A 27,202-nucleotide genomic window follows, 5' to 3' on the forward strand; every position below is an offset into this window, starting at 1 on the left:
TAACAACAGGCACCCAAGGGTGCCCTCTGACCTCCACACACGTGCCATACATATGTGCTCCTGGACCCAACTATGCATCCACCCCACACACAAACATACACTGATACATAAAAATAAACACATTCCATATCCTCTGGCTATGGCCTTCTTACCATTAGCACATCTGCGATGATAGATTCTTTGCATAAGTAACTGGGAGGAGGTAGAACACTGACTGCATCCTGCTTTGAGAGATTCACTGGGGCTTTGGCATACTGCTGTGGTTGTCATGATAGGTATAATGATTAGTAATCAATTTATGATGCTGGAAATCAAGTCCAGGGTTAATTTGCTATCACTGAACTGTATCCTTAGCATCTTAGGATGAGTCCTTTTTTATGTCAACTTGTCTAGAAAATGATAGCCAAGTGCTTGGTCAAATATTGGTGTGGAATGTTATCCTGAAGGTTATTTGATGTGGTTCACATTTATACTAGGTGGCTGAGTGAAAGAGATATACATTGTTTTGTGGATGGAAGTAACTTAATCCACTATAATAGTAATAATAATAATAATAATAATAATAATATAGTAATAATAATAATAAACAGCTGACCTCCCTAGAGGGGAAGGCCATTCTGCCAACAGACTGCCTTTTAGTTAAGCTGCAACACCATGTCTGTCTCTGGGCTCTAGCCTGTTCATGGCCCTAGAGATTTTGAACTTGCCAGTCTCCACTTTTCAAGCTGCACATCTTTAAAATCTCTTTCTAGCTCTGTCTATCACTTGCTGTTTCCTCATTGTCTCTTGTTCTACACACTGGCATCCTATTGTTCCTTGAAAAAAACTTGACCAATACACAAACCAAAGGTTCAGAAAGGGTCTAGAATTAAAAATTTAAAAACCTGTTTAAGCCAGAGGTTTCCCAGTTTGTTCAACTACAAACCTTTTTTCCCACAGTGCATATATCACCCTGGCACATAGCTTAGGATGTACATGCCTCTGACCGGACCTTCGGTGGTCCTCTGTAGCTTGCATCAGCAGTATTGAACTCGGCTCTATTTCAAAAACAATTGCACAAGTGTTGGAATAAAGGATTGCACATATTATTTTCTTTTGCACAGACATGCAAGAAAACAACTGCTTGTCTGAGCACAGTGAGGTGAAATGTCCACTGTGAGCCGTTGTATACATGGTTACCACTTAGGAGAAAACAGCACCCACCTGTGAAACAGACGCATGGCTTTCTTCGGTAAAATGTCCTTTATGGACATTTGGTCTGTGTTTCTATAATAAACTACTATACACTTGGTGGCTTATATAAACAGAATTTATTCCTCTCAGCTCTGGAAGTTGAAAATTCCAAGATCAAGGTCCCGGGCACATCTGCTGTGTAAGGATGCACTTCTGGGTTCATTGATAGTACCTTCTAGCTTCTTCCACACAGAATAATGCAAGGTAGCTCTCTTCCCTCTCCTTCCCTCACCTTCCCTCACCTTCCCCCTCCTTCCCTCTCCTTCCCTCACCTTCCCTCTCCTTCTATCCCCTTCTCTCTCCTTCCCTCTCTCTCCTTCCCTCTCCTTCCCTCTCCTTCCCTCTCCTTCCCCCTCCTTCCCTCTCCTTCCCCCTCCTTCCCTCTCCTTCCCCCTCCTTCCCTCTCCTTCCCCCTCCTTCCCTCTCCTTCCCTCTCCTTCCCTCTCCTTCCCTCTCCTTCCCTCACCTTCCCTCACCTTCCCTCTCCTTCCCTCTCCTTCCCTCACCTTCCCTCACCTTCCCTCTCCTTCCCTCTCCTTCCCTCTCCTTCCCTCCCCTTCCCTCTCCTTCTCTCTCCTTCCCTCTCTCTCCTTCCCTCTCCTTCCCTCTCCTTCCCTCTCCTTCTCCCTCCTTCCCTCTCCTTCCCTCTCCTTCTCCCTCCTTCCCTCTCCTTCCCTCTCCTTCCCTCTCCTTCTCCCTCCTTCCCTCTCCTTCTCCCTCCTTCCCTCTCCTTCCCTCTCCTTCTCCCTCCTTCCCTCTCCTTCCCTCTCCTTCCCTCTCCTTCCCTCTCCTTCTCCCTCCTTCCCTCTCCTTCTCCCTCCTTCCCTCTCCTTCCCTCTCCTTCCCTCTCCTTCCCTCTCCTTCTCCCTCCTTCCCTCTCCTTCCCTCTCCTTCCCTCTCCTTCCCTCTCCTTCCCCCTCCCTTGGCTCTTGGTTTCAAAGATCCAGTCCCTCATGGCAGGAGGATGTGGTTAGACAGAAAAGCCCCTGTCAGTGTGGAGGAAGCGATGAAAACAGCTGAACATCTGTCTCTCTTCTCCTTCCCCTTTTATCCCATCGTGGCTCACACCAGGGTCTGCTGCTGCCCTTGTTCAGGGGACATCTTCACCTTTGGATAATCCTTGCTGGGAGACAAAGTGAGTCTCTTTCATAAGGGAATTAATCTTATGCACTGGGTCTGCTCTTACGAATGAATCACCTCTCCCAAAAGATTTGAATAAATGGATTTTGGGCAGCCATGATGTTGAGACCATGGTCATAGATATTAAGGAATAGAGTAGGTGTGTGGAATGTCACCTCTCATAGTATAATGAGCACAAGACAATGCACAAGAAGCAGGAGCCTATCAAGGGGCATCTATGTCTCCTTTCTCTTGCATTGTCTTTTTCCAGAAGCCATGACTCTAGAAATCCATTTGTGACCACATCTTCTACCAAAACAGGTGAGGCTACTATCTATCATTCTTGAAAAAATAACGCAACTATATGCCTGGGCTATGATATCATTTATTAGAATCTATGCTTGCATTTACTACAATACTAAGTTCTTTGTGTATACCCAGGTTTAGGATACAATGTTTCAGAATATAGCCCTGCTTTAGTGTGTGTGCCAAGGTAAAGAAGGCCAAGAAAACTGAGGAGACAAAGACATGCGGGTTTTCTGATTACCTTTCCATACCTAAAGTAGGCAGTGAACTCTGAGGAGATAAGCTTGACTCTCTTCATTCTGCCCGGAAGACTGTCACGTGACAGATGTCCTACCTGTGCCTGATGGGGAAAAAATGTCCATGTAGGGGGGACTCCAAGAGCATTTTGGATAAACAGAAATTGCTGAGTCCCTCCAGTTTATTGCCCCCTTTTACAAGACTTTTATGTAACAGTTTCCCTTGAGTGTGTGTGAGTGCAAATGTGATGTGTATTGTGTGTGTGTAAGTGTGTAGTGTGTTTATGTATGAATGTGTATGCAAATGTGTGTGAGACTTTCTCTCTGTCTCTGTCTCTGTCTCTCTCTGTCTCTCTCTGTCTCTCTCTGTCTCTCTCTCTCTCTCTCTCTCTCTCTCTGTGTGTGTGTGTGTGTGTGTGTGTGTGTGTGTGTGTGTGTGTGTTTACCACTGGGCTCCAGGCTCAGTCCATAGTGCTCCTTTATGAAGCTTCCTGTGCCAGGTAACAGAAGTGTTCAAACACATCTGCTACACTTTCCACATCAGTTTCTCTCTTGTTATAGGAGCTGCAGCCTTGACCCTTGCTCTGGATAAAGAAGTTAACAATTTCTCTCTCTCAATATAGAGGAATCATTTCTATCCTGAATAAAACAGAACCACAAACCCCTTACCCTGATGATCAGTGGGAACTTTAAACAAAAAGGATTATTCAAACTGTGCTCATGATTTAGATAAATACTCTTCTTAGACAAATAAAAGTGTCTTCCTTTACTTTGGTATCATTAAAGAGCTTTACCCCATTAACCTTAAAAAGTTAGTGCTAAGAGCCTCTGAAATGTTCATGAGTATGTATATACTGATATATGCACAAACATATGGGTACACACGTGGCACTAATATGCTCACATACACAGCATATGCATACCATAAATGTATACACAGCCATATACCACATACATACCCATACACATGCACAAACAAGCACACAGCACATACATACCCATTACCACCACCACACACACATACACATACATGCACACAACACGGTGCACATACCACAGACATGCACAAGTCACACATTTAGACAGTCACTTTTTCAATTACAAATGATAGAAACAAGTATGAAACACAATAGTGTGGAGAGAGTGGAGGGGGGAACCAGTCAATTTGGGGAGAGAAGCTGAATCCAATTATAGCTGGCCTGTTTTCTGGGTCAAGAAGAATTGCACAAAAGTTTTCAAACCTATAAAAAGAAAAGCAGAGGCTCAGCCTTAATCCTGGAGCTGACTGCTTCCCTCACCAGAACATGCACAGCTTAGCACTGCTCTGCATGCACCAAAGAGGGGCTTCCCCTCACCTGACCCTATGTAGCCTAGCACTGAATTATTGTGCTCCAAACAGGAGTCTTCCCCTCATCTAATCATGCACAGCATTGCGTTGTACAATGTGCACCAAAAATGGACTTCTCCTCCAGAGACCAACACTGAACACAAAGAAACATGAAAAACTGATGCCCTGCAGCTCAGCTTGCTTTCACTTTTGGAAACTGTTTCCCAAGGATTCAGTGTGTGTGTGTGTGTGTGTGTGTGTGTGTGTGTGTGTGTGTGTGTGTCTGCTGTGTGTATGTGTGCTGTGTGTGTGTGCTGTTGTATATGTGTGTGTGCTGTGTGTTCAGTCTCTGCTCTGTTTGTGCCATGTGTGTGCTGTGTGTGTGTTGTGTATATGTTCTGTGTGTATGCCGTGTGTGTTGTATATATGCTGTGTGTATGCTGTGTGTGTTGTGTGTGTGCTGCATGTTGTGTGTGTCATGCATGTAAGCTATGTGTGTGTATTGTGTATATGTGCTGTGATACATACATACATATATATTGTGTGTGTTATGGTTATGCTCTGTGTGCTGTGTGTGTTCACTGAGTGTGATATGTGCATGCTGTCTGGATGCAGTGTTTGTGCTGTGTGTGCTATGTATTTGTGATGTGTGTCCTGTGTGTGCTGTGTATATGCTCTCTCTTCTTTCTCTCTCTCCCTTTCCCTCCCTCCCTTCCTCTGTCTCTCTCTCTCTCTCTGTGTGTGTTTGGGATGGGGGGGGCAGAATGTGATATTCACTTCTCTAGACCTTGAATTTCACACTTCCTCCTTTGTAAGACATCCTAGAATGGCAAGGACCCTGGAATTGACAACCTCCTTCTCTTTCCAGCCATGTGTCACTTGCAGTTTTGAAGCCACAGTGGTTGTGATTACTGGCATGAAGCTCTCACAAGGTTGGGCATATTAACACTATGGAGAAGGCTCATGAGACTTCTCCCCTTCCCAGGGATAAAACATTGGAGGTAGTCTCTATTTTTTGATGGAGCTTCCCTAGGTAATGCCAATTAAACCACAAACCCACCGAACCAGGCAAGTGTGGAATTGTTTCTTTGGTCTCTTGTTGCCCTCTCTGTCTGGAATTAATAGAAAAAGATTCCCTGACACACAACACAGAGAATACAAACCAGCTGACTGTGTCATCGGAAAAGACGTGATGGGGAGCCAGGCCCAGAGAGAGCCAAGGAATTCATTTACACAACCTTCTGCCCTCTTGAGGTTGAGTTCTCTGGCTGATGGCAAAGTCAAGTCTTAACAGGTAATCCTGGCAAGAAGATGGCTGCCCAACTCCCACATTGACCCTCGAAAAGTCATGTCAGGGTTTGTAAAGGAAGCAAAATGAGTTTCACACTTTCAAAAATCTAGATTTCCTAATGCAGAGCTTAATGTTGGAAACAAAATGCAGCATCGGGTCATTGTCACTTCTTACTAAACTATGAGGATGGATTTTAAAGCTGCCACACACAAAACGTGCTCATACTGGCATCCACGAGGATCAGGTCACTGAGTACACCCTAATTAGGGGGAGGCTGAGCTAAAGAGCTGATTTTCCTTCATGTGCTCAGAGATGGGAAGCATGGCTTGTGTCAACAAAAGCTTTCATCTGCAGATAGATTTCCAAAAGCAGAGCCAAGAGGCAAAGTCAGGGTCCCCAGGATGGCACCCCGTATACAGTCCAATGTGGCTCTCCTATCAGAGACCCAGCATATTGTCATTTCTAAGCTGTAAGGACTAAAGTCACCACAAACTGTGAGAAATGCAAGCTGCAGAAGCAGTCTAGAGCTTCCTCATTACAAACTGGTTCTTGGGGATCTCAAGTCATTTGAAAGTCACCTCTACTTAAAACCTGCGACTTAGGAGCACTTTATTGCTTCCATACTTGTCTACTAAAATTTTCCAAGATGATAAAAGTCCCAGTCAAGTTTTTCTTTTGTGAAGTCATGAGAAAAAAAATGCAAGGCATGAGTCTACTTGAAATCATTTTGAATTTTAATCATAGCAAATGTGTTTAAACAGTAGTCGTAAAATGAACATTACCACATATACAAAGGACAAGACACCAGTTTGGCATACAAAAATACCATGTATTAAAATTGGATTCATTGGAAAAACTCAGGACTGGCTAAGACACCGTCTATAACAGAGAGAGCAAGCAGGAAGGCTTTTAAGACATTCAGATTAATAAACAGCAGCTTGATATCCCCTATGAAGTCAGCATTTGGCAACATTTGGACAAGAATTTCTCCACAGCCTGGCAGCTCATTTATCTGTAGGCAATTTGGCCCTTTCAAAGAAAAGCTCCCCCAAATAAATAGTCTCCATTATTACAAATGAAACATGTCAGGAACTAGAATCAACAGCCTCAGAACAGCACTAATCTCACCATTTGATTGCAGTATGTTATACAAGGCCAGAAAGCCCAAGAATGGGGGTTACGAATGGAATCGGGAACATGGCAGTGGTTACATACGTCTTCTGTTGGGAGTTTGTAGCCAACTTCCCCAGGCTGATGGCAATTTTCATACCTCTAACCATCAAGTGAGGCCACACATACAAGTGGTGAGACACATAAATATGATAATGGTAGCAGCAAGGACATAACCATAACAGTATTGAACTAAGTTTTTCCAGGGACTCAAGTCACAACACAAAAATTGAACTAGGGGTTTTCCACAGCAAAGAGGGTCCCAGAGTTCACTCCATGGCGAACTCCATAGCAGACTCTGGAATTTTCTACAGCCCCAATAACTCAAGAGCATCTGAGAGGATGAGAGAAAAAAATGAGAACTCCTTGAGAACTTCCTCCTCAGCCAGGCACCTTCTGTTTGTGTCTTCGGTTAAGCAGTTTTGTGAATCAGGGAGGCCTTGATGGAATGGTTGGCCTTGGTAAAGTCATCCCAGGTCACATACCACGATCTTCAATCTGCTTCTACCATGGCTGATGTATAGTGTCAAGTGTTTTTTGTTTTTGTTTTTGTTTTTTTTTTTGAAACCATAATCTCATTACATTTTCCTTTCTGGGCATATAAAAGATATATTTAGAGCCCAGGGCTTTGTCTCTACCATTCCCTCAGGTGAGGCTACTTGGCAGTGGTTTGTCTAAGTCCACCAAGCCAATACAGCATAAGACAACAGCCACTGCCTTTTCTTGCTGTTTAAATGGAGATAACATAGGGTATCAACTTGCCCCCTGAAGGACATCTGTCACATCTCTTTTCTTTCTACTTCACATTTCCTTGCCACCAATATATTCAACCACTTTCTATTGTATTCTCAAAAAGCAAATGCTGAGTTAAAGAGTGACCAGTCCCTTTAAAAAGCTGCTTTAGAATAACCCAGTAACTCACTGGGCAGGGAGATTACAGGGGACTCTCTTGTGGGCCACAGTTCTCCATCTAGTGAGGCATTCAGAACAGTGATCTGGGAAAACAAAGATTCAGGATGCAACTCTGTAAGGAACAAAGAGAAAGGCCCTCTGTTGGAGCTCAGTACTTTGCTCTAATAACTGATTGTCCCTAATAACACAATACAAATAGTATATTTTTAAAAAACTTTCCTAGATTAAACTCCAGATAATTGAGATAAGCATTTTCAAGCACCGCTAAAGTGTGAGATGCACACACGGGGATACCCCAGGCAGTGAATAGGGGAAAATCAAAAGACTATTGGACAGAGCAAGCAAGACAAGGGAAGTGCTCAGAGAAATTGATTCAGAATGGAAGATCTCAGAGATAGTAGTTTACAATCTTGAAATATAACCGGGACCAAACGAGGGAGAAAGAGAGAGAGAGAGAGAGAGAGAGAGAGAGAGAGAGAGAGAGAGAGAAGCTATTTAGAATACAGAAATCAAATGCCCTGTGTACTCAGTGTGTCAGTGATCATTGGTTTTCCAATGACATTGTAAAGGAGTACCTACCTCTTTATACATGGAGAAGTCTTAAGAGTTTAAGACATTCCCCAAAGTAGTTCCACAATAACAGCTAAAGTGTGTGTGTGTGTGTGTGTGTGTGTGTGTGTGTGTGTGTGTGTGTGTTGTAGTATTGTATCAGAAAAAAAATGGCTTGAATTTCCACGTATTTTTCAAGAGTTTCAAGCCAAGAAAGATCCAGCAACTATCTCTTTCAATTAGACACTGTGTGGAAATTCTCTTGGGAAATCTCACTCTTGCCTAGAATTTCTATGTGGATGAGGATCACTTTGCTGATGTTTTACTGATTATGGTGAAAATGTCAAGAAACAATTTCTCCATCTAGGTCCAGGGTAAGAGTTGGACAACTACTGGTTTGGTTCCAGAATGTTGCCTGGTCCATAGCATCATTCTTCTAAGGAGAGAGGAGCTGAGTCATTGTCTGGGTATATCACTCATAGCATATGAATCACTGTTTGGCCTCCTTACTTACAAAATTCTTAAGAAAACACCATTTGGCCAACAAGACCAGCCCCAAGGAGCAATGCTCTCTATTGAACGCTGCAGAATTGGAAACTCAGCCCAATTAAGTTCTATCAAAGCAAACACATTGGGGCAGGGGGCGATGAAAAGGAAAGCTATGGAATTCTGACACAGTACAGGTTTTCCAAGAAAGGGACAGGGAGAACTTTAAATCAAAATCTAAGAAGGGATGGGTGGCAGACTATTGACTACAGTGTAAATGTTCTAAGGAATGCATCTTGAGCCGGACTCTTTTCCACTTTATTCAATTAAGAGTAACATTACAGAACAGCCGCAATAGCCTTTCAGGTTCTAAAGTCCACTACGCCATGGTTTGCTTTTTTTTTTTAAACTATGAAAATGTAAAAAGTGCCTTTGTGCAAAGTTTCAAACCTTTTAATGATAACTAAATTTAAAAAGAGAGACACTTAACAATGTCACATCTCACTCTAAAAGTAGTGCCTCTGTTCTAGCCTGCCATCCATATATGCCCACACCAAATACACACACAAACAGGCTGACTTCAAGGGCAAATAGAAACACTGTAAACACTGCAAAGCATGCTTGATCTTGGATTTCCCACCTCACTGATGCAGTGATGCAGTCGGGAAAGAGATCAAAAGTGAACGGGGATTTCATCAGACTCTTATTTATTTGATTTTCTGTAACATTGACTCATTTTTTGGCCACAGGACCCTACATACAGTTTCACAGCACAGGTCATGCATAGCTTGCAAGTCAAAAATTTTACAGCTACTGTCTAGCTATGAGCTTCATGCAGCTAATGGTCCCAGAAAAGGGGCTTGCTTAATAAAGTTCTCTTTAAGCTTAACTGCTCATTGCTTGATCCAAAGTATCTAAGCAATAACCCCAAAGGGCAACGGATGAGATTTTACTGCCACCCTCCCCATTGGAGCTCATAAACTTCTTTAAGCTAGAAAGGAATTTCTTTTGGCCAACTGATACTAGTCAACAAACTCTCTTGGCCTTCCTGTCACTTTGTTAACTTCCTAATGTCATTATGGCCAGTGTGGTCACAAGCCACAGAGGAATATTTAACTTTAAATTACTTAAAATTAAATACCATTTAAAAGTCACTTCTTCAGTCATCCCCAATTAATTGCTTAACAGCCACGTGGCTTAGTGGCCACTCTACTAAACAACACGGAACAATTACAGAACGGTTTCCGTCAACTCAAAAAAGTTCTATCAAGCAGGACTGACCTAGAGAATTCCAAGAGCTGAACTAACTAACACAAAGCTGACACTCCAACAGACCCACTCTGTGAGTCATGCAGAGCATGAAATTTAATTCTATTTTTTTAAAGCCTTAGATCTTCCTGATAATAAGGTGTGACTGAAATTCAGAAGTAATTTGCCTTTGTCATTACAATTTATATACCAGGTCATTGTACAAAAATTTTCTAAAGACAACACATGAAGTGCCATACTTGGCTCTACTTAACACAGTAAGCATTCCCTTGCTATGTCAAGATCATTAATAAAGAAGAACGTCATGCTTCTTATAGGTCACTATTTACACAACACTTATCATCCTTGACATATGGGGGACAGCATCCTGGCTGATGTTTTGCACTTCTAAATATTCGGATCACAATGGTTTGAAAGTTTTCTTTTAATATCTATATTCATCCCTAAACCAACCCCCCTTTTCTTCCCCAAAAGGAAGCTATCTAGAAAGAAATTAATCTCTGAAACAACCCTTAAAGCAATAGCTGACACAGCAAAGGGCATCTCCAGAGCCTGTACTGGGTCATAGCCTGACAGGGAAGGTGGCAAGCCTAGGGAGGACTAATAGGGCACAGCAGGACACAGGTCTTGTCTTCTAGCTATAGCATTACAACCTGCACACTACTGCTCTCTACACACGCCCATGAGCTCATCTCAAGATGAAGCCAGTAAAGGCTCCTTTCAGAGATAACTGCTGGACCTGCCACTGGCATGTGACTCTAAGACCTGCTGCTTGTGCCACATGGGGTAGATAAATTTTTAGTGTTTTGGGTAAATTCCAGAAGAAACTAAAACATCAAGTATATAGAAATTGGCAGTCCTCCTTGCGTGCGAGCACACACACACACACACACACACACACACACACACACACACACACCCCAATAAGCACATATGCAAACCCTAGGCAGAATCCATTTCAACAGTTAAATAATGTTTCTTAGATCAAGCACACATATAAAAGCTTTGACTTGGGTTGTTACTGTCAGGTTGTGAGGTTGAGAGTCTACCAGGGAGCAGACTGAGTTTGCTTAATTACAGCTCTAACATGGACTTTTTAAGTAAGAGTTCTGTGGACAATTTTACTATACAGCTTTGCAATAAAAACCACAGGACACCATATCAACACACGTTAGTATCTATAAATTGCCTCCTAGATAACTAGAACGCGTTTACACACTGCACTATGGGATCAGTCGTTTTCTACTGTACAGAAAGGTATGCTGATATCCCTCCCAGATGAATTTAAATATGGCCTGGCTTAAATTTGCAAGAGTAGCATCCATTGGAAACATAACATCCTTTATGCGACATTTCTGTCTATGTGTGTTTTTGACTCTGAGAGACACACAAAGTGGGTCAGACATGCATTAGAGCAGCCTGAGAGTTTGAGAAATTGACACTAACCCAACAATATATTACGTTACATAATAGAGGATAGTATTCAGCTAATGATACCTAAATTATTAATACCAAATAAATCCTAGATTATTTGTTGTATAATGCCCAATAGCTTACACAATAAAACGGTATTTTAACCTAATTTCTAGTTTGAGCCCTCAGATACATTTTTTTTCTAAAGGCCTTACAAATTTGAAAGATTTTTAAAAACCAGAGCTCATAATTCGATGTTGAATTTTCATGCCAATTGTTAGCTTTGTGCTCTAGATGTTATTCCTTTGTTTTATTTCACTGCAAAGCCATCACTTTGTCTGTTGCGCAGCTTGAAGATGAAGGCTAGCATTGCCTCCATGTTCCAGGACTGTTTCTGACCTGGCTTTGTCCAGCCAGTGCCACTGTTTCCTTTCCTTTGCCTTTCCCGTCCTTCCCACCATTTCAGGGATTCAACAGAACAGCAGAGAGGAACACAGCTGAGTGGAGTCCTTGACAAACCTCACTCATTCCACAGAGTTCAAAGAGGACGATAGCACTCACAGCTCTTTCCCAGTGCACACACAGCCAGGGACAGAGACTGCTCCTGTCATGCTAACAGAACTCTCTTCATGAATTCACATTTAAAAATAGTTGAGCACTCAGGAAAAACTGGTTCACTTACATAGAGAACATACATTTTTGTTCGCCATACTACTGTTGGCAGTAGAAACATTTGAAATACAAAACATTTTCTTGCTGGTTCCAACAAGATGAAATTGAATTCTAAGCAGATTAACTCTTACAGGGAAATCTTTCAAAGAAAAGATTATCAAGGACTGTCTATTACAATGCCCATCTAGGTGTGCCATTGATGAACAACACTTGTGACTTTCACACAAAGCCCTCCAAACTGAGGGAAAAATGACACGTTCTTCTGAGGCTCTCTGTCCGAGCCTTTACTGGCATGGGATCACTACACACAACAAAGCGGCAAGTGGATGCTGGAGGTGATTGTATAGGGAATCCAGAAAGACCCAGGCTCCGGCCAGGAGGCTGGTATTTTAGACACTTGGCTTATACATGTCCACAAAGTCTTACTCCCAGGATTCTTCAGGAAAAAAAAATCAAAAACCTGAGATAAATCGAATTACACACACAAAACACACACAGAGGTTCACAATATTTACATTTTAAATTCTTGTCTTGTGAGATGGCTTGAGAAAGATTGGCATATAGGTTTCCTGGGGAATTCGGCATTGCCATATTTCCCTGTCCATCACTCGCCTGTTGGGCTTCCAGCTTAACAAGCACATAGCAAGCTTAAATCACAGATGAAGAAAAATGAAGGAACTTGACAAAGCACAACACACTGGAGACATGTGTGCAAACATTTTCTTCAAACAGTCAAAAAGTCTGTTTTGATTATTTTGATTTGGGTGCCATTCAAAATATATAAAAAGTTTATGAAGACCAGAGTTCAATCACACACACACACACACACACACACACACACACACACACACAGCCCACGCATGAACACGTGTGAGCACACTCACAAACATGCACACACGGGAGCCAGCTCTGGGTCTTCACTGTTTTTGTTTTTGTTTTTTAAACACGGATTTGAGGTTTAATTCTACTTGTGTACACAGCATCTGTTTTAACCTACCATCTACCGTATTTAGAGAGCTATTGCACCCACATGTACAGTTTCATGTCTAAGTAGAAAAGTCTAACTTGGGACCAGGATTTTGGAAAATCGTAAATTACAGCCCATTGGATTCACAAGCATGCAAACATCTTCACAGCTGTCACCATCTCTAAACTCTTCGCCTGGGATCTTGCTGAGACCTCACCCTCCGCCCTTGTCTTTAGGCGAATCAACGCAGGCCAGCGCTTGCACCAAATGCTCAATATCATCCCCATCTTATCACAGGGATCCCATCATCAACACTTGCTCACCCCCTAAGTTGGCACCCGCAAGAGGCCTTCCCTGGGAAAGGCTTCAACCACAGGATATAACAGTGAAACGCTTAGAGATGCAGGACATGTTGTGTAGCACAATGCCCAGAAGGAAGACCAACACACAGGCCACCAGGATGACAGTGCACACGCCAGACCACGTGGAACTCTTCGCCACGCCCCGTCTGTCAGGCTCCTCCTCCACGGCCTCCTGGGGAGCTCCACCCTGCAGGGGCTGCTGCTCTGCAGGGATGGTCACCACAGTGAGAGACTTCTGCTGGCTCCCTGGCAGCAGGCGGCAGCCCATGTCTCCCGGCAGGAGTGTACGCTCTTTAGAGATGGGCAGGGGCAGCATGTAGCACCCATTGCTTGGAAGTTTGATGAAGACTGGGGTGTGCTCGGAAGTGTGTGGTATGGCGATGACCGCCAAGACCTCAGGATCATCGGGCAGCTGTGATACAGAGAAGCCCGGGGGCAACTTGGTGATGCCACGGCACCAGGGACACCTTACGTCCTTCTGGCTGGTCCTCATCTGCTGGAGGCACACTGAGCAGCAGGTGTGCTTGCAATCCAGCAACTTGGGCCTTCGTCGGGGGCTGTAATAATTAAAACATATCTGACATTCCAGCAGGGAATCCTGGGAGAGCGTCTCCATCTTGGACCAAGAGCCAAATGGCGGGGCCAACAGGAAGGTGGAAAGCTGGTTCTCAAAGGTCACCGCTCTGGATTCGTCTTCTCAAGGTCAACAGGGAATGGCAAGCTCACAGGGCATCTGGCATTCGCACACGTGCTAATTTCTGGGGGAGAAAAATAATGCAAATGAAACTAATTAATCCATTTTTTAAAAGTTGCAATGTGGATTAGTTAAAAACATAACATAGCTCAAAAGTCTTGTTCCTGGGTCAAACATAAGAAAAAACATCCTATTGGTGAGGCTGTAGGTTTCCTGGAATGCCCAGTAGGAAATCAAATACAATTTCTTGCCTTTACTTACCTCCCTGTAAGAAATCACAATTGGGATACAGGGAACTTTATAGAGCAGGCGATTGTGTAAGGACAGCTTACTTGAATTATGGCCACGCCTTTCTTTCTGTGTCTTTAAGCTTGCTATTTTGCAATGTCAGATGATACTACCGTGAATCTGTGGGGCACAATGTGATGTTTCCATACAAGTTCACACTGTGTAATGAGCAAATCCCGATAATTAACACATCCCATCCCATCAACATTTACTGTTTCTTTTCTTTTATTCCCATTGTTGGTGTATGTATATGCATGTGCATGTGTATATGTATGATGTATATGCACATGCACACGTACATACAGGTCCAAGGCTACTATCAGGAGTTTTCCTCAGCTTCTCTCCAAACTATTCTTTGAGGCAGGGACTCTGTAGAAAACACAGCTTGCTCCTCAGCTAGCCTAACCAGCTTGCTTACCTGTTGCCAGTCTCTGCTCTCTGAGTAGTGGGTTTAAAGGAAGTCACCACACTGGGTGCTCGAGATGCAAACTCTGCTCCTCATGGTGGGAAATTTATGTCAGCCTCCCCCCCCCCCTTTCTCCTTCCTCTCTTTCTTTCTTTTTCTTTGCTATATATATATGGATTACACTAAGGAAGGGACGCTCCTTTCTCAGACGTAACTGAAAGAACCCCACAGGCAGAAGCTCACAAAGCCCATCCTTTAACCTCTTCCTCCAAATACCTTTAGTGAGACAATTCTTATCAAATCATCGTAAAATTGACAGAAAGAACAAAAGGAGAAGCCCACACACACAAAAGCAGGGCAGCAGTGGGTCTGGAAGCACTGGAGGTCAACTCCACAGAGAAAACTCAACCCGTTCTCTCATTTCCTGATTACTTAGGTACTTGCCTACCTAAAGGTTAAACTTGGTGAGATTTTTCAACAGTGAACCCAGAGCTACATACATGCTAGAAAGGTCCTCTACAGTGAGTCCCAGCCGCTAGCTCCTAAAAGCAAAAACCTCACTGATCACTGTGAAGAACTAAGGAAGATTCTAAGTACATTACATATAGTAAAAGTTTATAGGCCCCTAGGCCCTCCCCCCTAGTATTAGGGGGAGGTTCTTATTGAAATTGAAATGAAGTTTGGGGGTTGCCCCCTCTGCCCATGTCTGCTTCCTGTCAGAAAGCATCCATAGTCTGCTTCTTTGCATGGAGTCATGATTCTGGAAAGAACCATTTGCCGGAATCTTTTATGTTTCTAATTTAATTTCCTTTATAAAATCAAAAACAATCACCCTCTTAGATATACACATTGCTAAAAACATATTAGAATGCATGAAAAGCAAACCACTTTGAAGAAAGAGGTGGCTCATAGTATAAACGTGCCTGCTATGGAGGCCTGGCAACCTCAGGTCAGAGTGCAGAACCCAGGAGAAGTCCCCAAAGCTGGAGCTGGCAGCCCACATCTGTAATGCCAGCATTCTAAAGGATAGTGAGATTGGAAGCAGGGACAGAACTGGCCAGAAACATGAGGCCAGCTAGCACACAGTACAGCAGTGGAAACAAAGAGACCTTGCCTCAAACAAGGCAGGAGGAGCCTCAAGAACGATATACATGCACAATAGACATACAGCACAAGAATTAATCATGGGTAAAATTAAACAATTAAAAGAGAAACATACTTGTGTGTTAAAAGCACCTATTTTGATGTTACTAAAACTAAAATTAACAACACAACATTCTAAAAGTCCATAGCAGAACCAACTGCATCTTCAATCACTGATCTGGGGGGTTTATCATGGATCTGTGTTCAGCACTCTAAGGACATACATTTATGTGTCAGCACGTCCCTTTATGTGTATTCACACACATGTGAGAGGCACAGGAAACCTCCAGGGTCATTCTTCAGTCACCTTCCACTTTTTGCTTTGAGACACCATCTCTTATCAGCCTGGGATTCACCAACAGTCTAGACATAGCTGGCTAGTGAGCCCTCCCGCCAGCACGCTGCCAGGGGCCCTCCCGCCTTCACCTCCTTTTGCCATCCCTGGAATTACAAGTGCATTCCACTCTGCCTGGGTTTTAAATCTGTCTTTGTAGCTAAGTCTTAGTATCTGCCTACAGATAGTGCCAAGTTGGAGCTGGGAGGTATAACTATGCTTTGTTACACCATGTCAGAAAGGGTAGAGGAGTCAAGGATGTCTAGGAAAGAGTCTGAACTCTAGAGAGTTCAGATGCATGCAGATTAAGAGGCCAGGCAGACTGTTATCAGATTAAGAAGACTGTGAGCGAGGCAAATCACATGATTCATGACCTAGTGACTCCGCCACCTCCCACATTAGAGAGCTTGATCTAGTGCTGGTGACTTACACGTGTATTCCCAAAGAATTTTACAGCTTTATCCTTCTCGTATGTTTGATCTTTGCCATAGTCACCTTTGAAGGAGAGAAACTCCAGCTCAGCACTAGAATGTTTGCCTAGCATGCAGTGAGTGAGTCCTGGATTCAATGCCTAGGGTCATCAGCAGATAAATTAAGGGCTGGGGAAATAGCACAGTGAGAGAGTGAAGTCCCAGGTATCGTCAGTGTGGCAAAGATAAGATAAATGTTACTTCTCGTGATGCCTACACTCTCAGGTCTCTTCCATAGGCCAGGACAGCAGACCCCACAGGGCAGGGAGACAGCACAGGCTGTAGACTGACGACTCTGGCCAGCAGCAAGTGCCAGTCATAGGACTTTATAGCAGGCAATGGAAAAACACCAAAAGGTTGAAGAGTAAGACTGATCCGTCTGGGTCAGGTTGGGAGATCTGTAGTGAGGGGCCATGGCTCGAGTCAACAAAATGTCGGTACAGTATGCTAAGAGGTTTTATGGATTGACACAGCCCTCGTTTGAAAAGGAGTAAGAGGTCGTTTGTCCTGCAGCCATTATGAAGCTAACTCATGGTTTGAGTGACCATGGCCTGGGAACACAGATTTAGGCTACCCCAAATTCCATATTTCAATGTGGAGAGAGTTTTACAGTTTTACGGAAGAGAGAAATTATAATGGAGGCAAGCTTAAACTACAATGGGGGCCACGTCAGAGAGGCGGGTACAGCAGGCCACTAGTTTGCTCTAACCCGAAAGCTTAAAATGTCATCGAATGACATCTTAGACCTATAGAAAAGTCTCCCCTATCTTGCTGCTTCTCTATCATTAGGTAGCCACAGGATGTTCGTTCTGACACAGAGGTGGGAAAGGAATGGTTGTTTCCAGGATACAGCTAACCTAAGGTAAGGGTATTGGCCTCTGGTTGACCTGTAACATTCAAACTCTGCACAATACTATAGTCCTAATCTGTTAATTAGACTTTATAGTACTTGTTTCCATTCTTCCCAGGTCCTCCCCTTATCCTTGTGACCCCTCTCCCCCAGAGAAAACCCAAATCTAATTTGTGCTTGCTATATACTCATTGAAGCCTAGTCAAAGTCCCAGTGGCCACCATTCCCTTAAAGAACTGAGTTCTTACTCACATAGAGTAGGGTCAGGCAACGAATGGCAACGAAGAGCTCACAAGCATGAAGAAGACAAAACAAAGCCTTGAAAGGGACACCATCGTGTCACTGAGAGAAACAGAGATGACATGCAATGAATTTGTTTAGGACATATTCCATAGCAAGTGCCAGGAAGGTAAACCACAGTGGAAAAGTCAATGCAGAACACAAGAGAATGGACATAGTCACAGGAATGTGAGTCACGGGCTCAATAAAGAGGAAAGTGGATGTATTGCTCCAGTAGACAATCCAGATTAGAGACAAAGTCCTGGAGAGGTGGCCAGTCCTTTGTGGGTGGTCTTCCCTCTGCACTATGAATGGTCACCTGCCCTCCCTATGCCTCACCTTCTAAGAGAAGCCACACCTAAATTATTATGAAGCTAACTGCTGAAGACTCTTTCTGTAAATTTATAAAACTCATAACACAGTGAGCTTCAAATTACATCAGAGCAGGTCACTGTCCTTTTTCTCTACCTACTTATCGACTGATACAAAGTGTGTCAATTGTTGTGAGGTTGAATTTGCAGAGAAGTGAAGTTTGTTCAAGGAACTGCAGGAACAAGTTTCAAGAGGTCAGGTTTTCAGAAGTACAAACAAACAAACAAACAGAAAAGGGATACACATGCCCTTAGCCCCTTCTTCTTGCCTCTTGTCTCCTTCTTTTTTCCCTCTCTGTAAAAAGCCTTTTCAGTGCCTGGGTTTCCCATGAAGCTTTGAAGACAACAGCCTTGCTATTTTCTCAGAATACCTGCCACCAAGTAAAACTCGAGACCTTCCTTCCCTAAGTTTTGTCTGCTGAGCACTGGCTTTTGTCTGGTGAACAGCTAGACGTGAATCCAGTAACGTTCCTTCTAATTGTGTACCCGGGATAATTATTTTTCTTAAAAAACAAACAAACAAACAAAGCCCCCCAAGCTGTATTGATGACTCACGCTTTCAGCCATTCTTAGCATCTAACTCACAGATCAAGCCATAGCATGACCCATGGATGTGAATGTATATACAGAGAAGGAGAGACTACTTTGAGCTATGGTAGCAGGAAAAAAAATTACAGGAAACTATTAAAATGACAGATTGTGGAAATTTTATGAGAGACCATTTCTTAACAACTATACCCAACCAAACACTGTCACTGTAAACACAGCTGGAGACAAATATGCCAATGTACTGGTAATCTTCCCTCCATATAATTTACCTCATCTTCTAAGTAATGGCTCAGGGAACTCAGTAATGAGTGCAAAGCAAGGTGGAATCAGTCTGGTTTTCTTATCTCTGTTTTTTGTCACCTCTGACTATGGCGGGAGGGCAAGTCACTTAACCTCTCTGAGCCCATGTGACCTCAGTAAGCCAGTGGAGATGGTGGAGCCTGGATGAAGGTCAAGTGAGTTTACCTCTCTGCTCAGAGCACTGCAGTAGGGATTTGCCTACAGGCACTTCCTGATTTTCAGAGAGATACCATTCTGAACCGCATGCCAGAGCAAATGCAAATATTCTCCCTGGATCTGCTCCAAAGCCTGCAGCACCATCACTTTTCAATAAAGCCAACATGCAACCTGATTGTTGAATTCATGCTCAGAGAAATGTTCACTTAATTTTAATGTTGTTTCCTTAAAATTAGATTCTGCTCCTCAATTTTCAACTCCACCCAACTAAGTTCCACCAAGGCAGATTGGGAAACATGTTCTTAGTTTTGATAGTCCACCTCTTAAAGTCATTGGACAGTGGCAGGTCTAATTTACACACAGTTTTGTCCTACACTCAGCCTGGCCATATGGTATTACAGTTTGTTTTCATGATTAGTAATGATGGTGATTAGTTAGGCAGAAAGAAGAAAAACGTCTGAGGCTATGGCCTGAAGCTAATGATGAATCACTCTTCTGTTCTCTTTCATCAGGAAGTTAAGAGAAGCAAGTCACTGATACAGGAGAGGGAACAGGAGCTCTGTCCACTAAAGCTGGAGAAGAAGTTCAAAGCTCTTGTCAAGTACATTATAACAACGTGCACACCATCAATTTGCCTTGGGAATTTGTGTCTGGCATTGCCTTCCTTGAGAGCAAGATGGGATACTGAAATAAAATACTCATGAAATTTTAAAGGGAGTGAGAACTTTAGTAGAATGCACAAGAACAAGTATAGGCTGCAATATATTGGGCCAATTTGTTAAGTGTCACTGCAATTTATTTTTTCAAAGAACGTAAAGTAAAGATCAAAGAGAAAAACAGACTACACAATAAGGAGCAGTGGCCAAGGGAAGATTTTGCCAGAAAATTACAGCTTTCAAGAAAAAACTTATTTTCCAGCAAGTTTTCATAAAACACGGTGCCTGGTTATGTGTGTGGTATCTTTTGTACACTATGCAGATTAACCAAGGCTTGTGCTGGCTATTACTATAGCTTTAGGGAACTTTCGTATCAGGGATCAGGAATTATTTCATACTACTTTATGATTTGTACGTCTTTATAAAAACACAGGTGTGGTGATATACTTGCATAAATTTGGTGGGAGGTAAAGTAGTGAAGGTTCATGACTTTGACCTTCACAGTTCTAATAGCGTTGTACAAGTCCAGGCACATGAACCTGTACAGGAACATAAGTAGATGGTAATGAACTGGACAACACAGGATGGTTCACTCCATTCACAGCTAGGCGTCCCCAGCTTTTGGGTTAACCAGAAAGCCTCTGGGGAACCATAGCATGAAGTGGTTACATCCAACTGATCTATACTGGCCACATTTGATATTCTATAGAGAAACCTAAATTTAATGGTTGCACTAAAAGAAGTCTCAAAGATTGGACTTTACACTTATATTGCTTCTCTTTTTCCCTACTGAAATGGCATATCTCTCTGTAGTAGGCCATCTATCCGATGCTTGAGTGAGATATTTGAAATGAGATTGGGAAAAAAAAATACCATTCTATTTTATCTGGTACTTCAACTCAGGCCAGACTACTTACTTGTTGTAGTGTGCCATAGAAAATGTATCCAATTAGTGGCCAGAAAGGAAAGGGCCTGGTAACAGGCAAGTCTTTGGCTTCTACTTTTCCTGCAGCAGGGGACAATCCTTCCAGGACATTCATGCATCAACAGTCTACTTGGGGGAACAACGGCCACCACTTTGATGCAGTGAGACAGCAGGAACTGCATCTTGACAAAGTTCGATTGAGGATCCACTGCATAAGTTCCAAAGTTTGTGCAATTTCTCTCTAGAGTATTCTGAGTTTCTGTACTTGAAGAAACCAGAGTCTAGAGTAAAGCCATCCTTTAAAAGTCTTAGATGATGACGAAAAATGGAGAAGGAGATGATGACAGTGCTGGTGGTTGACAGGATGGCAGAAGTAGGGAGGGTGGGGTAGAGTTTCAGTAATTGAACAGGAAGAAAAATAACAGAATACCTATGACGTTCACTGTCTCCAGTGACCTTCCACAAGGTGAGCCCCACCTCCTGAAGCTTACTCACCTCACAGTCACTGTCCCAGCCACAGCCTAGTTGCCTTACATGCCTGTATATGCCATGGATCCAAGGGCATGTTATGGCCGGGAGCCCTGTAGTGGTACATGACAATCCTCTCACTGAGAAACCTAACCTACCAAGCAGTCACGGCTGCCAGAGATGGTGTTGATTCAAAGCGTGATATACTTGGTATAATTAGTCAAATTAGCAAAAGAAAAATGCACCAGACCTAGCCACAGCTGTTACTACATGCTAACAAAGTGTACTATAACCAAGACACTTACCCACTAAAGCCACATTCAATATTATACAAGTCATGATGATCACTGATTTTGTTTGAATATCTAACCTACAATCAATACCATTTGCAATAGGAGATAAGGATTTTAGATATAATTCAACTCTTAAATAGACAAGTTACCTTATGCAAATTGCATCTGACTAGATGATGCCTTAAAGGACCTTTTAGTAAAAGCACCAAATGGTATGCTGCTAGGTTTCCAACAGCATGGCATGCTGCCAAAATGCTGGTTCAGTTGATGCCTTGTATACTTAACAATAAGTCAAGAAGATTGTATCGGTGACCTTGTAACATATGTATATTTATAAGAGATGAAGAGTAGCATCTAAGCTATTTGTGGTAGCCTAGAAGTCACTACACTTTCCATCTGGGATGCCCCAGTAGCTCACCTTTACAGTGTTCTTTCCCACTGGTGCTACCAGTGTGCTGGACTGTGGAGACTTTAGGAGGTGGGGCTTGGCTCTCAGAGGTCATGGGGCAGGCTTCTATCTGTTTTCTGGTCTGCTATGAGGAACCTATGCAGAATGCACAACACTATGAACTCCACCCTGGCTTTCCTTGTAGGTGTGAGTTGAGATCTCATGAAACTGGAGCCCAAACAAACCTTTCTTCCCTTAAGTTGTTTGTGTCTGGTACTGTGGTCACAGCCACAGCAGGGTAACTGATGCAGACATTAATTATTCCCTTTGTGCCCATCCAAAGAATGCATCTAGCTAGAGCTAACACTCTTGCAGAAACAACAGCACTCTTCCCAGAAACAACGATAACCTTTTAATCTTTCATCAATGTCCTTCCTGGATCAAGTAAGACATCCCTGTCATCCTGACTAGTCCAGGCAACCCAAATCTACCTCAAAAAGAAGAAGCAACATGACCACAGGGCTCCTGCAAGAGGCCAAGGTTACATGTGCCATCCCCCCCATCAGTCTGTATGGTCCTTATTCAGCCATCACTCCCCACTGTCTTTATTTGCTCTATACCCCAGGAACAGCCAAGAAAAGTTGCTGATGGTAATAAAGTAGAGAAAAGCTATAAAAGACTGTCAGGGGAGCCCAGGTTCCCCAGAGGGCAGAAATGATAAAAGATGCCAGCTCCAGAATGAGTGGAAAACAATTGGCTTGATCAACTTGCCTGGCTGCCAGAATGTGAGCAAATGGTAGTAAGTGAGGAGTCTGGCAAATCGATAAAGTCAACAAGATGGTAAAGAAAGAAGCTAAGTCTTAACAAGGGTTTGCACACCCACTAGGCAAGCCAGTTCACACAGGTACACCAAAGTTTACTGAGAACCATGGGCCAAGCATCTTTCAGTGCATCAGGGACACCATCGCACATGGCAAACAAGTGTCCCTGCCCTTTTGGAGCCTGGATGTACATTCTGAAGGGAAGAGCTGTGTCAAAGGAAACACAGGACAGAGGAGGAGCAGGAAAGGAGCTTTTTCTCCACTGCCATCCATGTACATGGAACTGAGCATAAAGGGAGCCAGCCCTACTCATGAACTCTTGCTGCCCACTGGAAACAGAGAGAAGACTGAGCCTTAAAGCTCTACTGTGAAGAGAAGGTCACAAGGGAAGACACTAGGGTCCCTTCTACTTTTCTAAGTATCATCCTTAAGAATTTAAGGATGTATCAAGGCAGATAGTGAAGATGACCAAAGCCAAGCCTTACTCATTGCTGGGCCAAGGCTGTGATGATGTGACAGACACTAACTATGGAAGAGTTGATGGGGCTCAGCTCCAAAGACAAATTCAAACTTCTAGAAACCAAATTAGTTAGGGACCTCAATAGCCCCTACTTTTCATGTGTACAGAACCTTTGAAGACTCCCAAATACCTATGCAGATATAACCTTTCTGTGGCACTGGGACAGAAATCCAGGCCCCTAGACTACTATTGTGTATATTCAGCCATACTTTCACAAAGTGAACACTGCCCCCACAGTCCTGATGCTTGCTGTATTGACTTTGAGATGGGGTCTCACTCTGTAGTCCAAAATGGCCTTGAGTTCTCTGTCATCCTATCTCTGTCTCTTAAATTCTGGGATTATAGGAAGTGCACCATGAGGCCCTGCCATTCCTTATTGTTTTTATCCAACCTCCAGTTCCGAAGGGGAGGGGGGGGGAGAGAGAGAGAGAGAGAGAGAGAGGGAGGGAGGGAGACTTGAAAGCATAACTATGGTTTTTAGTGCTGTCTCATCACATCAGAGAGTAATGACAGCTGTGGCATCCTTGATATTAAGTGCTGAGTCTTGGTAGGTTCTAGGTGCCTGGAATCTATTGTCAGTTTGGCAGGATGAATTCAGCAAAGGCAGTCAGGGGTAAGGAGTAGAGAGCTATGTTCTGCAGTGACTGCCTACACCCTCAAGTTGAGAACAATGATCCTTCTACTTGACTGTGTCTGGGGGTCAACAGTGAAAACCAAGCCTTCTCAGAGCATCCCTCATCTGGCTCACAGTTAAAACCTCTGAGAAATCCTTCCATGAATTCCCACTCTAGGGCAGGTCCATCCCAGGACAGAGGAGAAGAGTAAATAACTGTCGATCCCTTCCATTGAGTCCCAGGACCCCGACCACCACTGTCACACTCTCACCTCCCATTCATGCTCCTAGAGACCCAGTTGTCTTTCCTGACTAAGGTTCCTCAGTTGTCTTTCCCACTGTTCCCCATTGTCCTTTCCCCTATTCAGCTTGGCATAAGATCGCTCATCCCGGCCACCTCTTTCAGTTACTCATTCACAAATCGCATGTCTAAACAACTATTGGTCTCTTGTAATCTGTTTTCCATCAATTTAATTCACAGGCCCCAGACACTGCTCCTAAGACAGGGTAGGAAAACTGTTCACCTCACCAACAGTTCCAATTAAAGTGCACTTAGCGCTGTAGCACTGAGCTCTGAGTGTCAGTGGTCCCTAGGAGTCTAGCCCCCAGTTCTCTACATTGAGCCTGTAACTGGAGACAACTATCCCCAGCCAGCTTACCAAGTAACCTGTGCTGCAAGTTACAGAATGCAAAATATTGTCATAATAAGAAAGCTCAGAGACATAATTAATGTCCCTGCAGCAAGGTGCAACCAGTAAAGTGATTTGATGGTGCAGGAAATCCAGAACATTCACAATGGCTGACCCACTGGATCCTTAGGGATGAACACTGATAGTTAGAGAAGAGGGAGATGAGGAAGGACCTGACAAATCTGATGGCAGACCACTGGTCTGGCTGAGAATCCACCGTGCAATGCCAGGTTGCCTCTCAGTCTAAGTCCTAAGGTAGAAGGACCATGAGGAAACTCATGGAAATTCTTATTCTAGTCTAAGCCTGAGGAACGAGGACTACTCATGTGAGTCCCAGAGTCTAAAGGCCAGAGAGCACACATGTGCTTTCAATGTCAGGGCAGGGGAACCAAGTGTGCTTTGGTTCTAAGGGAGTGGGAAAGTGAACAGGACTAAACCACATACCTGTTCTTTCTGGGCTGCTGGCTTACTAGATGACTTCTGGGTGCACTAGGGCATAGGCTTGCCTATCTAATCCATTCCATAGCCTCCTCCCATACTCTGATATCCAACATGCTATCTTTGGGGAGTGGTGGTAAGGAGACAAGACTATGCAGCCTCAGCTGGACTTGAACTTACAATCATTAGCCTGCCTCAGCCTCCTGATGGCTGGTATATCAGGTATAAACTAGGAGCTTTCATGTTAGCAGCATGCTGCTTTACCAAATGTCTGCATGCCTCTTGATCCAAACAAGTTCACACCTACAGTTATACATCATACCCAACATCCCAATACTAAGAAATACTTTAGTGAAAATAGGTCTAGACTATTAAACCATGTGGGCAGGAATATGGGACTCACGATAACTGCGCTTGAAAGGAAGTTCTTCATTTAGTGGAACGTCACAAAGACACAATGATAAATTGCTCTTGAAATGGACAGAAATTCTGTATTCGTTTGCACAGTTGTAGCACCCGTAAGCAGCTGAGTGGATACAGATGCAGCCTCCTTAGTCTCCACTCTACACAGCACTGTGTTATGGAGAAATAACACACCATCCCAGCCACCACCATGCTGAAAGCTCTCACCTCTCTGTATCCATCTCCTATTGGTCTCATCTTTCTTGAAAACCCTCACTAACACAGGAAGATATTGTACAAATGCTCAAACACATCAAACATTCTGGATGCATAATTCATGGCAAACAGAGGCTCACTGGAGTCAGGTATCCTAAGGCTAGTAGGAGAAACATGGAGGGAAAGAAAGCTCTGAGTTACAAAACAAACAAGCCCCACTTGTTTGTGAAGACACTTTTACTTATACACATTTACACACATTCACATTCATGTACATAAATACACACGTGCATGCACGCACATGTGTGAACACACACACACTTTTAAACTCCTTTAAACTAACTCAAGTAAGATTCAATGGCAAAGCTGGAAAGAAGAGAATGTTATAAAGCCTAGTGGGGTTCAGACCCCTTTTAAATAAACGGACTTGAAGCCATTCAGAATGTTCTTCGCTTTGAGCAGTGTTGCTGCAGTCTCCCTCCCCACCCTCAGTACTCATGATTCATAGCTTGAGTTAAGACTCAAGCAGGAGTTACAAAGAATCCCCGAAGGCATTGGCACTAAAATTAAGCACCTCCAGGAGTCAGCTGTCAGTTTGCTCATTACTTCGGCTCTCTTACTTCCAGCTGCGGTAACTCAATGAAGGCTGATTTCCCGTTTAGGCAAAGTAAGAAGGGGAGAAAAAAAAGTGCAAGCCCCAAGAGTAGATATTAAACAGTGGTGCAAAGCAATGCTATCCATCACTACCTGTCTCTCACGCTAACAATAAACTCCAAAGACTTCTTCCATTTTCTTAAATGTACTTTAGAAATCCAAACTTGAAATGACGTTAATTAACAATAAGACACATACATGTAAAGTGTGTAGTTGGTAGTTCGGACGAATGCCTCACCCCTGTAACGACTATGCCCCCTGAGATATTCCCACCACCCTACAAACTTCCCTGTGCCTCATCAGGTCCACCATCTGCCTGCCCTCACCCCCACCTCTTGCAGCTTCTGCCCTGTCTTCTATATTTGCAGGCGGGGGTTGGAAACTCATCTGAAGTTCCCCTTAGGAAATTAGTTTGCCAATATTCTGGGTGTATTTATTTGCTTGTTTATGACATACCCCTCTATGTAGCCCAAACTGGCTAAATATTCAGCCAGTATCTCCACTCCAAGTATACATTTATTTTATCTTTAGAACTACATTATTTGTTTATTTTGTGTGAATGTGTTTCTGTATATAGGTACATATGTGCCCCAGCATGTTTATGTAGGTCAGAAAATAATTTTTAGAAGTTAGTTTTTGTCTTCAACCATGTGGGTCCCAAAAATCAAACTCAGGCCATTACGTTGGGCAGCAGGTACCTGTACCCATGGGAGGCACTCCACAGGGCCTGTGTGTATTTGCATGGAGCCTAGCATGATGCTTTTGGCTATAAAGTGTTTGTTCGACTTCATATTCATAGTTCATATAGAAAACCATACAGTAGATTCATTCAAACACTCTTAAGTGTAAGACACTATTCTCAAGCTTAGGACTCTAAAGAGAAGAAGATGGAGTCTTTCCTGCTCAGGCAGTGAGGGCTATTGAGCAGTGATGTCAGGCAGGGATGCTGCCGTGCAGAGTAACCTGG

The 27,202-nt window shown here is 43.3% G+C and overlaps 1 protein-coding gene across 5 annotated transcripts in view; it reads right to left on the minus strand.

The window, feature by feature from the left end:
• Positions 1 to 6,223: 6,223 nt before the first annotated feature.
• The window catches only part of Rnf152 (ring finger protein 152), a 79,367-nt gene continuing 58,388 nt past the window's right edge, over positions 6,224 to 27,202 (minus strand). For 4 of the 5 annotated variants that reach the window (XM_017598769.3, XM_017598766.3, XM_017598768.3 and 1 more), the window contains one exon: positions 6,224 to 14,070. In XM_017598769.3, the coding sequence (XP_017454258.1) occupies positions 13,317 to 13,928 (612 nt within the window). In that variant the 5' untranslated portion in view covers positions 13,929 to 14,070 and the 3' untranslated portion in view covers positions 6,224 to 13,316. 5 annotated transcript variants of the gene reach the window in all.

This window comes from Rattus norvegicus, chromosome 13 (assembly GCF_036323735.1).
Source record: "Rattus norvegicus strain BN/NHsdMcwi chromosome 13, GRCr8, whole genome shotgun sequence".
Lineage (NCBI taxonomy): Eukaryota > Metazoa > Chordata > Mammalia > Rodentia > Muridae > Rattus > Rattus norvegicus.